General features: G+C 43.7%; 1 protein-coding gene and 1 long non-coding RNA gene across 2 annotated transcripts; one reads left to right on the forward strand and one right to left on the reverse strand.

Annotated features, from left to right (window-relative positions):
- Positions 1–584: 584 nt before the first annotated feature.
- Positions 585–3,549, reverse strand: LOC134207552 (uncharacterized). The gene is made up of 5 exons (XM_062683257.1): positions 3,443–3,549; positions 2,502–2,950; positions 2,104–2,334; positions 1,510–1,827; positions 585–1,451 (listed from the first exon to the last, which is right to left on the reverse strand). The coding sequence occupies exons 1-5, from the start codon at positions 3,456–3,458 to the stop codon at positions 585–587; spliced, it is 1,881 nt and encodes a 626-aa protein (XP_062539241.1). The 5' UTR covers positions 3,459–3,549.
- A 10,135-nt stretch (positions 3,550–13,684) lies between these two features.
- Positions 13,685–14,553, forward strand: LOC134217584 (uncharacterized). Its single transcript, XR_009981103.1, has 3 exons — positions 13,685–13,826; positions 13,884–14,225; positions 14,307–14,553. It is a non-coding gene; the product is annotated as an uncharacterized LOC134217584 (long non-coding RNA).
- The last annotated feature ends 895 nt before the right edge of the window (positions 14,554–15,448 follow it).

Genomic DNA, 15,448 nt, shown 5'->3' on the forward strand with positions numbered 1-15,448 from the left:
TATTGATTCTGTGCTTCATCGTGCTTTACAAACATGCTCCCTTCCACTTTGAGCTTAGGTAGTTCGATCTCACCGATAAAAGCCAATGAAAATCAATCAATAAGTTTCTCGCGGTGATGAAACCTCATAAACAAGGAATCTAATTGGCAAAACAATGACAAATACGGTTCGTATTAGATCGCTTGGGCCAAGTAGGAACGTGTGAATTGTTGCGTGAAAAATTCCAATAAGTAGCGCCAATTTGCAGGAATATCTGAAAAATGCCACTGATCGCTAGAACTGTCTCCGAACGCCGAACAACATATCAGCAAATTGAAATCGCTGTTATTTTGCCTGTCTTGGTAAGATAGTTCACACACTATCAGCCAAGCCGTTCCTGGGTGGACGTTAGGTAAAATAACAGCGATTTCAATTTCGTGTTGTTCTTCAATGGCCCTCTGCTTACGTTTCAACTTCTATTCAATTTCATACTTGTCGCTCGCTTGCGATAACTTTCAATTCTGTGCTTCATCGTGCTTTACAAACATGCTCCCTTCCACTTTGAGCTTAGGTAGTTCGATCTCACCGATAAAAGCCAATGAAAATCAATCAATAAGTTTCTCGCGGTGATGAAACCTCATAAACAATAAATCAATTGTTGAAAACCAGGAAGCTCCGTTTAATTCCGCCAGAATCTTCTCTAATGTAGGCATAGCGAACGGTGTTCTATAAATGTACCGGTTTGGACCCCTTAGGTCGATAACTAGCCTCACGTCTTCTTTCCCTTTCGGGACAACCAGCATTGAAGAGCAAAATGAGGTGTCCATGCCATCGACTACTGGTTCTATGATATTAGCTCTGACCAGCCCCTGTATCCGATTTTCTACCAGTGGCTTTACGGATAGAGGAATATTGAAAAAAATATTCCTGCATGGAGGCTTGGACCGATCGTAGAGAATTTTAACAGGGGGGACGTTGAACTTAGGAAACACATCATTAGTGTCGATTGACGCTATTCCACCAGTACATAACGACAAATCGTCATTATAATCGAAGGATCGTACCGGAACCTTCATCCCTAACAACAAGATACTATATCTAGATGCTGTGGACCTACCCAAAAGTGCACGCATCTCCCTGACGACATAGAACTTCTCGAGAAAGGTTGGTCTATCCTCAGTGACGAACAGATACGCATGAAACGTAGCAATCACATCTATGTTTCCTGATGAAGCATACGCCTTGAGTACTCTGTCGGATTGCTTCTCTATATTGAACACCCCTTTGCAATGCACGGGATCCGACATCAGTTTGTTGAACAGTTCCTCGGTGAAAGTGTTAACTTGTGCCCCGGAGTCTATAAGAAAGGGGCAACGCAAGCCAGCAACAGTGGCATAAATTACACCTTCATCGAAAACCTCCTGTTCCCGACGTGACGTCTTTCCTAACGAACTGTTAGACGGAAGACCAAGCTGGTGAAGTATATTTAAAATCAAAAATAGTTCGTGTAAACAATATTTAATTACTCACTACTTGAACTTTTTCAGTTTTTATTCTGTCTCTTCTGGCCGAAGCAATCTCTGGGGTTTTTGAGACACATGAAGCTCCTCGCAATGTAGAAGTAAGTTCACTGGAAAATTCTTGGCACGGGTTTCTAACAGCTGCCACAGCTTTTCGAGAAGACGTCCCCGGTTCTTCTCCCAATTCAGTCTCATCGGTCTTCTCAATTGAGGCAACTTTGAGCGGAGGCGCTTCCGGATATCCCTGAGCTGGACGTTTTCCTTGACTGCGTCTTGGGCATGCCCGTTGTATGTGTCCGACCAACCCGCATCTATGGCAGGTCTTATCCTTAACCGTTCATTCTTTCGATGAATGAAAAACGCTGTAACAACGCCAGCATCTTTCGCCTTCCTGAGATCCGTAGACTCTGTTTGAGTATGTCTCTTTGGATGTCTGCTTACCTCTTGGTGCACGCCAGCCTCCCCGGTGTGATATCGGACCTCGTTGGTATGAATTTTCACGTGAAAAGTACGCTTGCTGCTGATGACTGTTATCAGTGTAATTTGACGTCGTCGAAACTGGTGCGATCAACGCTTCTGATGCTTTTCCCAATCTTTGCATAACGTATTCCTCGTTCAGTCTAATAGCTTCCAATTCCCGGACTTTGTCCACCAGGTCTGTAAAGTTGCCCTTACGACTTAGCATTTTTAGCGCCGCTGTTCTCACATCTCGATTTCTAGCATGTTCCGCGATTGTTGCCACAATCTCTTCGAATTCCTTATGTTCATCGAATTCGCACAGGCGAGCAATGGTCCCCACTCGCGTGATGAAATGCAGGTCTGATTCCTCGGGCTTCTGCAACATAAGAGCCAGTCTGCGTCTCATGAGCATGATATCGGACCCCGATCCGAAGTACGACCTCAGACGATGGACAGCATTTGAAAAAGGCAATGAAACTGGATCCGGAGCATCCGACGAGGATGTTGTATTCCGAAATATTTCCAGCACTTTGCAGTGTTCACTTTGAACACTGTAAACATCGTAGCCTCATCTTCAATTCCAGCCAGCTTCAGTGTGTCAATGAGTAGGTCTTTCCACTGTTCGAAAACTTGTCGATGAATGTCCTCACCTTCGGAAGCTTTGCACTCCGGTATGCTGATTGAAGCCAATGACAAATGGTTCATAGATGCCAAGAATCTTGATTCCTCCACACTATGCACAGAATTCGGATTGTGCAGCATACGCCGTGTACTGCTGAATCGATTTTGAACTTCAAACTCCAAACTCGGGCTAGTCGAAGGACGATCACTGTCCCTGGAGTGCATTATTGACTTTAGGTTTTCAACTTCCTTTCGTGATTGTTCTAGCTCACTGGCCAGATGTGCGCTCATCGCCTTCTCATCTGCCAACTCCTTGGACAAGTTATTCGATTTTGTTTTCTTTGGTCGCTTCGGAGCTCGCACGTACATTCCTAAAAAGAAACAACCAAGGAAACAATCGTAGAGTCCTTCCGCTCTACCGATTATGGAGGCCTACACGCTCCATTCAATATTCCCGAAAAAAAAGGAAAAAAAACAAAAAAATGAAGACAGAACTCTGCTCGCTCTGCTTCGTGTTATAAGTTTTCATTCAGGGATATCAGGTAGAGTCCTGCTCGCTCTCCTGTCGATAGCAAAACAAAACAAAACAAAAAGGAAGACAGAGACCTGCTCGCTCTGCTTCGTGTTATAAGTTTTTCTTCAAGAACACCAGGTAGAGTCCTGCTCGCTCTCCCGTAAACTGTTACGAAAAAAAATGAAGACAGAGACCTGCTCGCTCTGCTTTTTTTTTCTTGCTTCCATCTTTGCAGATCCACAATCAGCTTTAGGATCAGGCTGAACGGCGCCATTTTTTTTTTCAAATGGCTGCTCGTTTTATGGAGTCATTTTCAATGCCATTTTGTTTGATATTCAATTAGTATTACCTGCTGACTGCGCCATGTCGTATATATGGTTCGATTTTATTTAATTAGCGTTCTTCGTAGCTCGAAAACGTGAAACTTGTAAAACACTTGATCCGCGCAAGATTTGCAAACTTTACTCGGTAAGAATAATTCACAGAATGACAATTTTCCCTCTGCTTTTTCGTCACCCCGGCTCTTCGTCTTGTTTTATACACCCCTATCGTTTGAGCAATTTCCCTTTTTTTTCGGAGACTTATTTGTCGTGTAAATATATTGCCTCATTCTAATGTGCATAAAATGTATTCTCACATCTCACTTCATGACAGAAGTAGCTGTCACAAATTCTTTTCTTACGTTCTTTTTATTTTTTTGTTTTATTAGCACATACAGCGAATGCTACCCAAACAGATCCGCAAACAAAAACTGGCTGCTCCCAACAATAGTACCGATCAGGTAAGCTTTCCTCAGACTATTCTAATTGGGCCTTATTATACGCTAAATCTTCATTAATCACTACACGAGCCTCTTGGAAGGAGGCTTCCGAGGCTCTTGAAAGGAGGCTTCCGAACCTTTTGAAAGGAGGCTTCCGAGCCTCTTGAAAGAAGGCTTCCGAGCCTCTTAAAGGCTTCCGAGCCTCTTGAAAGGAGGCTTCCGAGCCTTTTGAAATGAGGCTTCCGAGCCTCTTGAAAGGCCTTCCTTTTGAAAGGAGGCTTCCGAGGCTCTTGAAATGAGGCTTCCGAGCCTCTTGAAAGAAGGCTTCCGAGCCTCTTGAAAGGAAGCTTCCGAGCCTCTTGAAAGGAGGCTTCCGAGGCTCTTGAAAGGAGGCTTCCGAGCCTTTTGAAAGGAGGCTTCCGAGCCTCTTGAAAGGAGGCTTCCGAGCCTCTTGGAAGGAAGCTTCCGAGCCTCTTGAAAGGAAGCTTCCGAACCTTTTGAAAGGAGGCTTCCGAGCCTCTTGAAAGAAGGCTTCCGAGCCTCTTAAAGGCTTCCGAGCCTCTTGAAAGGAGGCTTCCGAGGCTCTTGAAAGGAGGCTTCCGAGCCTCTTGAAAGGAGGCTTCCGAGCCTCTTGAAAGGAGGCTTCCGAGCCTCTTGAAAGGAGGCTTCCAGGCCTCTTGAAAGGAGGCTTCCGAGCCTCTTGAAAGGAGGCTTCCGAGCCTCTTGAAAGGAGGCTTCCGAGCCTCTTGAAAGGAGGCTTCCGAGCCTCTTGAAAGGAGGCTTCTGAGCCTCTTGAAAGGAGGCTTCTGAGCCTCTTGAAAGGAAGTTTCTGAGCCCCTTGAAAGGAGGCTTCTGAGGCCTCTTGAAAGGAGGCTTGAGCCTCTTGAAAGGAGGCTTCCAAGCCTCTTGAAAGGAGGCTTCGAGCCTCTTGAAAGGAGGCTTCTGAGCCTCTTGAAAGGAGGCTTCCTGAGCCTTTGAAAGGAGGCTCTGAGCCTCTTGAAAGGAGGCTTCTGAGCCTCTTGAAAGGAGGCTTCCTGAGCCTCTTGGAAGGAAGCTTCCTGAGCCTCTTGAAAGGAGGCTTCCGAGGCTCTTGAAAGGAGGCTTCTGAACCTTTGAAAGGAGGCTTCTGAGCCTCTTGAAAGAAGGCTTCCAGCCTCTCAAAGGCTTCTGAGCCTCTTGAAAGGAGGCTTCCAGGGCTCTTGAAAGGAGGCTTCTGAGCCTCTTGAAAGGACGCTTCCGAGCCTCTTGAAATGAGACTTCCAATCCTCTTGAAAGGACGCTTCCGCCTCTTGAAAGGAGGCTTCCGAGCCTCTTGAAAGGAGGCTTCTGAGCCTCTTGAAAGGAAGCTTCCGAGCCTCTTGAAAGGAGGCTTCCGAGCCTCTTGAAAGGAGGCTTCCGAGCCTCTTGAAAGGAGGCTTCCGAGCCTCTTGAAAGGAGGCTTCCGAGGCTCTTGAAAGGAGGCTTCCGAACCTTTTGAAAGGAGGCTTCCCAGACAACCACACATCGCATAAGAATGCACGATCAAAATCGTTTACCAATCCAAGTTTCATCAGAATCGCATTGTTGTGCAAAGCTCATCAGTTTATTTATAAATTTTCCCGCACAGTAGGCTATTTTACGAGTTTATTCCACCTTCATTTGTTGACATCGCATATACCTGCAATCAAACTCACATGAAATCGGATTATCTGTCAAACAGAGTTTGTTATCACAAACAACATCGCAATGCATAACGAACAAACTCGTATAAAATTCGTGCACATCGCATACACTTCCGTGCAACGTCGAATAAGAAATACACATATATCGCCTCCACTTTTGTACGTTAAAAGTGTTTTCGCGACTGGTAAGCGATGAAATTTGTGCGCATAGGCATCGCATAACAGAAAAACAATTCTATTATGCATGCATTCTGGTTGTCTGGGTTCCGAGCCTCTTGGAAGGAAGCTTCCGAGCCTCTTGAAAGGAAGCTTCCGAGCCTCTTGAAAGGAGGCTTCCGAGGCTCTTGAAAGGAGGCTTCCGAGGCTCTTGAAAGGAGGCTTCCGAACCTTTTGAAAGGAGGCTTCCGAGCCTCTTGAAAGAAGGCTTCCGAGCCTCTTAAAGGCTTCCGAGCCTCTTGAAAGGAGGCTTCCGAGCCTCTTGAAAGGAGGCTTCCGAGCCTCTTGAAAGGAGGCTTCCGAGCCTCTTGAAAGGAGGCTTCTGAGCCTCTTGAAAGGAGGCTTCTGAGCCTCTTGAAAGGAGGCTTCTGAGCCTCTTGAAAGGAGGCTTCTGAGCCTCTTGAAAGGAGGCTTCCGAGCCTCTTGAAAGGAGGCTTCCGAGCCTCTTGAAAGGAGGCTTCCGAGCCTCTTGAAAGGAGGCTTCCGAGCCTCTTGAAAGGAGGCTTCCGAGCCTCTTGAAAGGAGGCTTCCTAGCCTCTTGAAAGGAGGCTTCTGAGCTTCTTGAAAGGGGGCTTCTGAGTCTCTTGAAAGGAGGCTTCCGAGCTTCTTGAAAGGAGGCTTCCGAGCCTCTTGAAAGGAGGCTTCCGAGCCTCTTGAAAGGAGGCTTCCGAGCCTCTTGAAAGGAGGCTTCCGAGCCACTTGAAAGGCCTCAAACACATTATTAAAGTGATCCAAAATTATTCATCAGATCGCTCACTGCAATTAAGCTATCAGAATTCAAAATCTGATAGATTATCTGTAAGATCTGGTGTTCCCCTCGGGGCCCATATTGTATAACATTTGGTTGGGGGTTTGCCAAAACACACCAAGCGGCTTTCTGACTGGCTTGTGATATTTTCTTCGTATAACGAAAACGTAAAGCATTTCATATAAATTTTGTTCCAGAATATCCTGAGTTTAGTTCGAAAAGCATTAACTTTTTCTGCAAAACGTTCGCCATGTTATGGGTATCAGTTGGCAAAGATTTAGCATCTGCTCTCCTTCAAGAGTAAAAAAAAAGCTGTGTCCCGATGAACTCCGCTATGTGCTACATTTCCATAATGTTCGCATTCATCCTTGATATGGAGGAAAAGACGGCTTTGAGAGGATTTGTTCTATTATTGCCGGAGAGTTTCTAGCATCAACCATTCTGAAACTCGACCATTTATTTTTTTAAATACAAACTATGGCCGTTACGTGAACGATTCAACTTCTCATAGAACTTTCGTGCGTTATTAGCGCGGTACAGTTCCTCCGTCTCTTCACGGTTTCGATCTTCCTGCTGGCGCTTTTTCCTCCGGAAAATCGAGTTTTGTCTAGCGCAGCGGTTGCGGTGCTTCAAATGGCGGATCGAATATCTCACCAGCCATCTTCAAGAGATGCTGCGCCTAGCTACTCTTCCGTTGGGAGTGCCACTTCCAGCTGCTGCGCGTAGTCTTGGGCTAGTCTACCGTCTTGTAGTCACCCAATGTTCAGCCGCGGCGGACGACTCCGACGCGTGTTGTACACCGTCGAGAGTTTTGAGCGCAGGCATACTGCAACGAGGTAAGTGCGTACGTCCGTGATGTCGGAGAAGAATTTACCGTCGATTAGAACGTGGTCGATTTGGTTTTCCGTTACTTGATTAGGTGATTTCCATGTGGCCTTGTGGATATTCTTGCGGGGAAAGAAAGTACTTCGTTTCGGACTACCATACCGCGGGAGGCTGCAAAGTTAATGCATCGTTGGCCGTTGTCGTTCGATACGATATGCAGACTATCCGGTCCGATGACCGGTCTATACATTTACTCCCTTCCTACCTGAGCGTTCATGTCGCCGATGACGATTTTGACGTCCCGCAGTGGGCATCCATCGTATGTCTGATCCAGCTGTGCATAGAACGCTTCTTTCTCGTCGTCGGGTCTCCCTTCGTGTGGGCAGTGCACGTTGATGATGCTATAGTTGAAGAAACGGCCTTTTATCTTCAGCTTGCACATCCTTACGTTGATTAGCTGCCACCCAAACAAGCGTTGGCGCATCTTTCCCAGCACTATGAAGCAGGTTCCCAGCTCGTTGGTGGTGCCACAGCTTTGGTAGATGGTAGCCGCTCGATGCCCGCTTTTCCACACTTTCTGTCCAGCAGATTTCCTGCAGCGCTACGACGTTCCAGAAAACGTGACTGTATTCCCGAATCCGTGACTGTTGTTCCCGAAAAAATACACCGTGAACTCGTTAGTTCACGAATTCATGAACGCTTTTTCTTGCGTGAAGGAGGACGAGCGATTACATGTCTTCCTTTAGGATACCGTATGGTCACCCTATTTGTAACTAACTTTTTAACTAACAAAAGGATTATTCGTTTTGCAAAATTCCCTTTTCGTTCAATCTGTCTTAGACTCCGTAGAGTTTATAAATAGAATATGGAAGAAAACTAAGCCTCAACGCTCGGAAGACAGATCTGTCACAGTACTATTGAAACGGTAAACCTAATATAATACTCTTCGTTTTGAACATTTGATTTATTGCAGAAGCAACTATTCAAACAAAATTGAAGTTCTAAATTTAAACTTGGTTTGTTGAAAATTCGTACTAGTCTGTCCTTTTTGATAAAAATTTCTAATCTGTACCAAAATTCGTCCATAAATCTGTACTTGTGGGATCATGACAAGTGAAGAACTGAAGACATTTCCAATTTCACAAAAGTAATGATATTGGATATCCATCCGAAAGATGGATAAAGACCGACACCATAGAAAACAGTCAGACCTCAGTTTCGATAATTTCGATCATTATGCTTCGATATTGCGAACTGCAGAAGGCGTTATAGTGTGGAAAACTGTACTGGCGTTGTTGTCGCGGAATACCCAGTTTTCCTCCAAGGAAGATTAAAACAGCCGATCGGCAAAACCCACGACGCGCTACGTAACGACAAAATCTGGTGGGACGTTCCATATTTTATTCCTAAGAGACATGGTTTTGCTTCTGTCTGTTTAAATCCAGAAGTTTAAAGTTGGATGGAAAGGATAATTCGAAAATTTCTCAATGACGTTCTAAAGCTTTAAATCGTTAAAGTAGGACTTCTCGTCTGGAATTAATTTGATGGCTAAAATATGAACGCCTTGTACACCAGCCAGTCAGCCAGCCAGCCATAGCCCGTTAGTCGCATGTTTCCAACATTCTGAGTCAGACGGCTTACAAGGATTTAGGCACCCGACAAATGAGAATAGATTTATGTTATCACTTCATTACATATCAACGCAGCTTAATATTCCGTTCCACGATTATCCTCATCGTTCCGGTCGGACAACCCAGAGGCAGGATTCCGTGCTCCCACTAGAGCTGGGGGAGCTGGTTGGCGAAAAGCGGAAAATCGTGTTATGCCGTTCCCCCTTTCTCCCGCTTTTCGAAACATCCAAGGTATGAAGGTACTACAGCTTCATTCCGGACAACATCATCGTACTTGATTATTCCCGGGAATTTGTCTCTCTCTATATCCTCTGCGCCGATATGCCTCCCGACCCAGGAGCAAATATCTCGACAACAAGACTCAAAACAAATGTTACTTTTTTTGTCAAGCACTTTTGTTTTAAACAAACGGATGAGTAATTTGTTTTTCATATGATATTTAATTGAATGGGTATGTATTGCACCAGATGTCACTTATTATATTTTCTGTTACATATGCATTCAATTTTTTTTTAAAGGAAGAAAAAACTCTTGCAAGATCAATTCAAACGATATTTGATATTTTACCGTACTCGGGTCCTGCTTTACGGACACAGTCGATATGGATGATGTCGATGAACATACAATTCGTCACGTATTGCCATCGACTATAGAGTTGAAGAAGGCTCTACTTCTTTCATTCCCCATCGCAGCAGCATCAGACAAGTCCCCAACCGCGCCCAGCCTACTACTATTTACACATTTTCTTACCCCACTCACTGAAAAATAAAACAGGAAAACCTCCCCGCTCGCCTACTTTGGTGCGTTAGGAAAAACGCACGTCCGCACAGCCAGCCCGTATACTGACGATGGGAATGCCGAAAGCCCAAAGGCAGCGACAGTGAGTCCCGAAACGGGAAAAGGGTCCTGCCGTTTGGATGTTGTTGTTGGTCCGCTGTGCGGTGATGTTTGCTTTCGGTGGTTACGGCGGGAGAAGCGCGATCGACGGCGGAGAAAAAAAATCCGAAGAGTAAGCACTACGCAGGGAGAATGCCCAATTTTTACTACGGAAACAGCTGAGCTCTATCGCAGTGCACAGTCCGAGGGGTGGCTCCGTCGAAGGAAGGAAGTGGAAAACGCGGAAGGAAATCCCTTGATACGCGAGTGACGGGAGGAACGGCGAGCCAAATGCCTACGGGCTCATTTTCCGTTGAGGCGGGCAGTCGTCGGTTGTGGGATGAAAAACGAGCGATGTGGGAGTTTTCTCCGAAATATAGGTCAAGTCAATAGTCGTGCAAATAAAGGCAGAGGCACGCAGCAGCCTGGCTCCGGGGTGTATAGAAGAGGAAGAAAGATGTTTTGACGATGTAGGTCCCGGTTTTATCCAAAGTTTTTTTTTTGACTTGGATGATGTGCAAAGAGAGGTGAACTTTTTCGTGGTTATTTTTGGACTACATCAAGAGCACATCGTCGAACTGATATTAACAGCAGCGTACGCAATGCGTTTGAGCTTGTTAGCAGCAGAGGTGGGATGGGCTTATGGTAAGATGTTGTGAAGGTTGTGAACGAAAGATTTGGACTAAAGATAGATCAAAGTAAGCCGTGATATAGGTCAGGAAAAGTTTTGGCCATTTCTGCATAGCCATTTACATAGATTGGTACACAGCCTTTCAACGAAGAGATATTATCTCTTCATGCGATCTTTTAGATTTGCGTAACATTTCGAGGGTAACATTCTCATTATTTTGAGAAATTGAAAAAAGAATAACTACAGAGCCTTAATCCCATCCAAATACGAAGTGACATTTATTGTTATGTTCAATCAGTATAAGCAGAGCGATGCTGAAACTGATTATTTCTATTGGATTATTAGATATTTTTGATATGTTTTATCAATTCAATTCTTCGATAAGCATTTTTTACTGCATTTTATCTTTTGACTCATTACATTTGATAATAAACAAGAAAGACACCATTACCGTTAGGTGGTTTTGTTCAACATAGTCTTAGGTATATGTTTAATTAGTTTTATGTATTGTTTTTGTTTGGTTATATCTTCTTTTCTTCTTGTTATGGTTACTCCTGACAGAATACCAGTTTCAAAGTGCTCGCGTTTTCGGGGGCACACCACTCGATACGGAAGCAACGCACAACTGTCATTTTTATTTTTCCACGCATGCTGCGACGCAGCAAAGCTGAATCAACAAAAATGACAGTTGTCCGCCGCCTCCGTATCGAGTGGTGTGCCCCCGAAAACGCGAGCACTTTGAAACTTGGATTCTGTCAGGAGTGACCTTATTGGCATTACATCCCCATACTGGGACAGAGCCGCCTCGCAGCTTAGTGTTCATTAAGCACTTCTACAGTTATAAACTGCGAGGTTTACTAATGACACACTGGTGGTATTCGTACCATGGTACAAGTTGTACCACTAGTGTGTCACCTTGTACCATGCTGGTACAACGTGGAAAACCATGGTACAATATGTACTAGGGTATATAACCGTGGTACTTGTACCACCAGTGTGTCTTTAGTATAAGCCAGGTTACCATTTTAGCATTCGTATATCATGAGGCTAGCACGATGATACTTTTATGCCCAGGGAAGTCGAGACAATTTCCAATCCTAAAATTACCTAGACCGGCACCGGGAATCAAACCCAACCACCCTCAGCATGGTCTTGTTTTGTAGTCGCGCGGTAAAATGCACTGCTAAAGAGGGGCTCTAATATTTTTGGAGGGTTTGGTTATACATTGGTTTTGAATTTGCGTTGTGCTGATTTCGTATGAATTTCCATAAGAAATTCGACGAAATTTTGATGGTAAATTTGACTAGATTTCCATGGAAAATTGAATTCTCTTGTAAAGTTCGATTAAACTTTCAACGGTTAATTCGACTGAAATTCCATTCATATGTAAATTTTTCCAGTGAAAATGTTATTGAACTTAGACCTGTGCGCCGATCATATCATCGGCGGCGGCGGCGGCGGCGTGAACCGGCGTGGATGAAAAATTCAATGACCGGAAAAATCAATTTTAATGCGGGTTTTTGGATTCATGCGGTTTTGATTCACACGGTAGGAATCGCCCGTATACAATGTACCGGCCAGGAAATTTGCAAGTAATTTAGTAATAATAAACATACTAAATTCTGTAAATATTGGAAATAGTTGTGAATTGATTGGTGGCATAAACTACAAATCGCCAATAATTTAGAATAGCATATCCCTTAACATAGGCAAGCGGGCATTTAACCAATTAGTCAAGCTTTGTTTTTCGGATAAGGTGGGAGAGGGAAATCAGCACAACTTTCGTGTCAATTATCCATCGTGCCAATAAGGTCAGATGCCAATAAGATCGTACACGAAAAGAGTCGGGAAATGACGTGTTTCCGGTTGTGTCCGAGCCCACCTTCCTTGATCTGAGGACTCACGGGCCCACCCGCAGCAAATTATCGCACCCAAGCGCGACGCACCTCCCTCCCCTAACGGACGGAATATTCCTGCATCATCACCTGCTAGAAGCGGACCGATCCGTCGCCATATCGGTCCGAGGGAAGGCCAGGGGACCTCCACGTGGACGAGATCCACCAGTCGGCAAGCAACCGCCATCACATTTCATCGGCTTCATTAATGTCGTTTTCGGTTTTTGCTGGGTCGAACCTAGTTCTGCCCCGGATCCGCTCTAACAGCTGTCAAAACGTTCGGTTATTCGTTCAGGTTGGATCGCGATCCGCACCAGATCCGACCCAAAACGAATGAGGTTCGCTCTGCCGATTTATCGAGATCGAACCTAGGTTCACCAATACATTCGAACACAAACTGTCAAACAGGTGTTTATGTTTACGCTAAGGGAAAATGAAAACATGAAAGTCACGGAAGGGTATTTGACTTTTAATCGTTTTTGTTTCATTTGTTGAATTTATCAATTTTGTTGCTGTCTTCCACGTAAAAATGGATTATTTTAATTGTGTGTTGTCTTCAAGTTTCTCTGATGGTGAAATGGATTCAGATATCGACATATTTTTTGCTGATTACTTCAGACGGTAGCTCCGTTATAAACAAAACGATGGTTAAAAATTTTGATGAAAATGTGATTGATAAATGCAGTGACGAGAAGGTAGCTGTAGCTGCTATTTATTCACTATTACGTTGTATATTCGATGATATGCTTTAGGTGTAATTGCTCTCTCAATGGGAAAATAGCGTACCGGAGTATCGGATTATTATTTATACCAAAATGTTCATACCATTATTTTATTCGTTATTGCAGCTCTGTGAATAATTTGTTTAAGGTTACGGATTTGAAGAATATAAACATAATGTATTACCCTCTAACTAAGGCAGTTATAACTATATTGCCATCAACAAATGATACGTTTTTCTGATTATTTACAATAGTTTTATTAATTATTCACCTTGCAGAGGGTATACGTATATTTGCTACATATTAACACTCCAGAATCCAGATGATACTTGGCCAGAAAATAAATTCAAATGTAAATTTAGGAACAGTTTTATTCGGATTGAGCATAATTTTAGAGTGGAAGAAGGATTTTTAGTTGTAATTCCATAGACTAATACATAGACCGCAATGTCCGGTACAAATCATTTTAAATTCGGGCACCATGTCTTCTTCTTTTTTTTGAGAAAAATACCCCTCGTGGGTGACGAATTACATTGAATTTCACCAGCGAAATAGACTGACCCCTCCCGACGTTTTGACATTTTATCTGTTTTGTTTCGTTGTCAAATCCAAACTGCAACAACAACAACAACAACAACACCACTTTTGATGCAGTTGCAGTATCCTTGTAAAAATACCTCGTATTTAATCGGTGGTTAATAAAAAACGATAGCTTTCGGGATAGCCGGGATGGTTAAAAACATTTCTGGTGAAATTAATTGATTTGTGGTAAGTATTCTATTTTATTACTAGTTGATTTCAAATTAGAGATGGTCTCTTTTATAGACTGATCGCATCAACAACGACGTCAATGACCCCAAAGATCAATCACGATGGCCGGGTGTTTATGTCGTCTCATTGGATAATGTAGTAAGTGGAGGACGATTTCATCATCGCCATCGGGCCCAACTAAAGATCCAGCAAACAACCGAAAGCTATACTCATCCAAGAGATGTTAAAAATAAACAATTTGTTTGTTCGAGATGCCTGACATCCCGGGTATCAAATATGAAATAACCGGAATTGACGATGAGTCTTCTGGTGAAATGCAGGGGATAAATTATCGTTTTGCTACAACAGCAGCCGGATGGTACGGTAGACAATCGGCAGTCCCAGTTTCGAAAAACGGTTAGTATTCGTGATTTAAAAGTTATTGTTTCTTCACAAATATTACAAACAGTGCTGACACATTCCATCTTTTATTTACAGTGGTCTGTACAACAACAGTAGGTGCATAATCGAGGTCATTCCGCATCTCAACAACAATATTCCCAAGTTAAGCATCGGACATCTCAATCGTGTATCAACCGACTCAGGGGAGAAAACATGCTTCTCGTCATCAGAACGTTCAGGAGTCGGAATCAACATATATGGTGCTCCTCTAGTCTGACATAAACCCACACATGGATTCGATTTTTTTGACGAAAATAATCGACACCGCAGTGGAAACAAAAACATCAATAGGAGATCGTCAGTTGCATTCTAGCAAAAAATCCGCTTGAGGCCGTTCCTAAATATTTTAACAACAGCCACTACACCTGATGGTATAATTGCAATATTTCCATTATCAGGCGACAGGTGGTGTTGCTGTGTGTTTGTATCAACGTAATATTGCATATACACTAGTGACATCTGCTGTTCGATATCGTAAGCTTTCAATGTTCCTTCCACACACACGAGGTGGAGAACAGTCTTGAAGAAATTGAAAGTATACAGCTAGAATTTAGTATGGAGATACAATGAAATCTCTTTTATTGTTTAGAACTGTAAAATAAGTCGTGGGAACAAAAAATCTAAAAATTATTTGTTGCTTTTTGACCTAGGCTTCATATTGATGCGATGCGTAGTTAATGAGAACGGATGATTTGTCCATACAAGGAAATTTATTTTACTTTAAATGTTGTGGCGCCATCTCGTTCAAACAGCACCTTTGTCTTTGCCTTATTGCACAGACCGCCGCGGTGGAATCGTAGTATCTGCCACCAACATCGCAACATCAAGTGCGAGTCAAGTGCCTAATCTATCCCGAGTTCGAAGGTTCAGCTACCAGGCAAACGCGAAGCACTTGGGCAAAACGATGTCCAATGCCATTGTGTTAGGATGTTGCAGCTTCAATGACTTGCAAATCAGAGTCGGTCCCATCTTCGGATTGATAAACTGATAGCAGCTGCCGTTGTCCACGGTCTGGACCACCAGCGAGTCAAACGTTATGATTATCAATCTTGGTCAATTAAACAATCTTCATAGTCTCATAGTCCGCAGCCGATGACACCCATCTTGGCGGTAAGGAATACCGATCGTTGAATTACTTCGCCCAGAAATTTAAGCTCATGCATATTAAGGATCTGCCT

Source organism: Armigeres subalbatus, chromosome 1 (genome assembly GCF_024139115.2).
Source record: "Armigeres subalbatus isolate Guangzhou_Male chromosome 1, GZ_Asu_2, whole genome shotgun sequence".
NCBI classification, from domain to species: Eukaryota; Metazoa; Arthropoda; class Insecta; order Diptera; family Culicidae; genus Armigeres; species Armigeres subalbatus.

What these genes read in the sequence shown, in the direction of transcription:
- LOC134207552 (XM_062683257.1), bottom strand. An exon ending in CGATGTTTACAGTGTTCAAA is followed by an intron (nt 2,335 to 2,501) that starts GTGAACACTGCA and finishes CTTATGTTGCAG; the next exon opens with AAGCCCGAGGAATCAGACCT. An exon ending in TTAGACTGAACGAGGAATAC is followed by an intron (nt 1,828 to 2,103) that starts GTTATGCAAAGA and finishes TGAACGGTTAAG; the next exon opens with GATAAGACCTGCCATAGATG.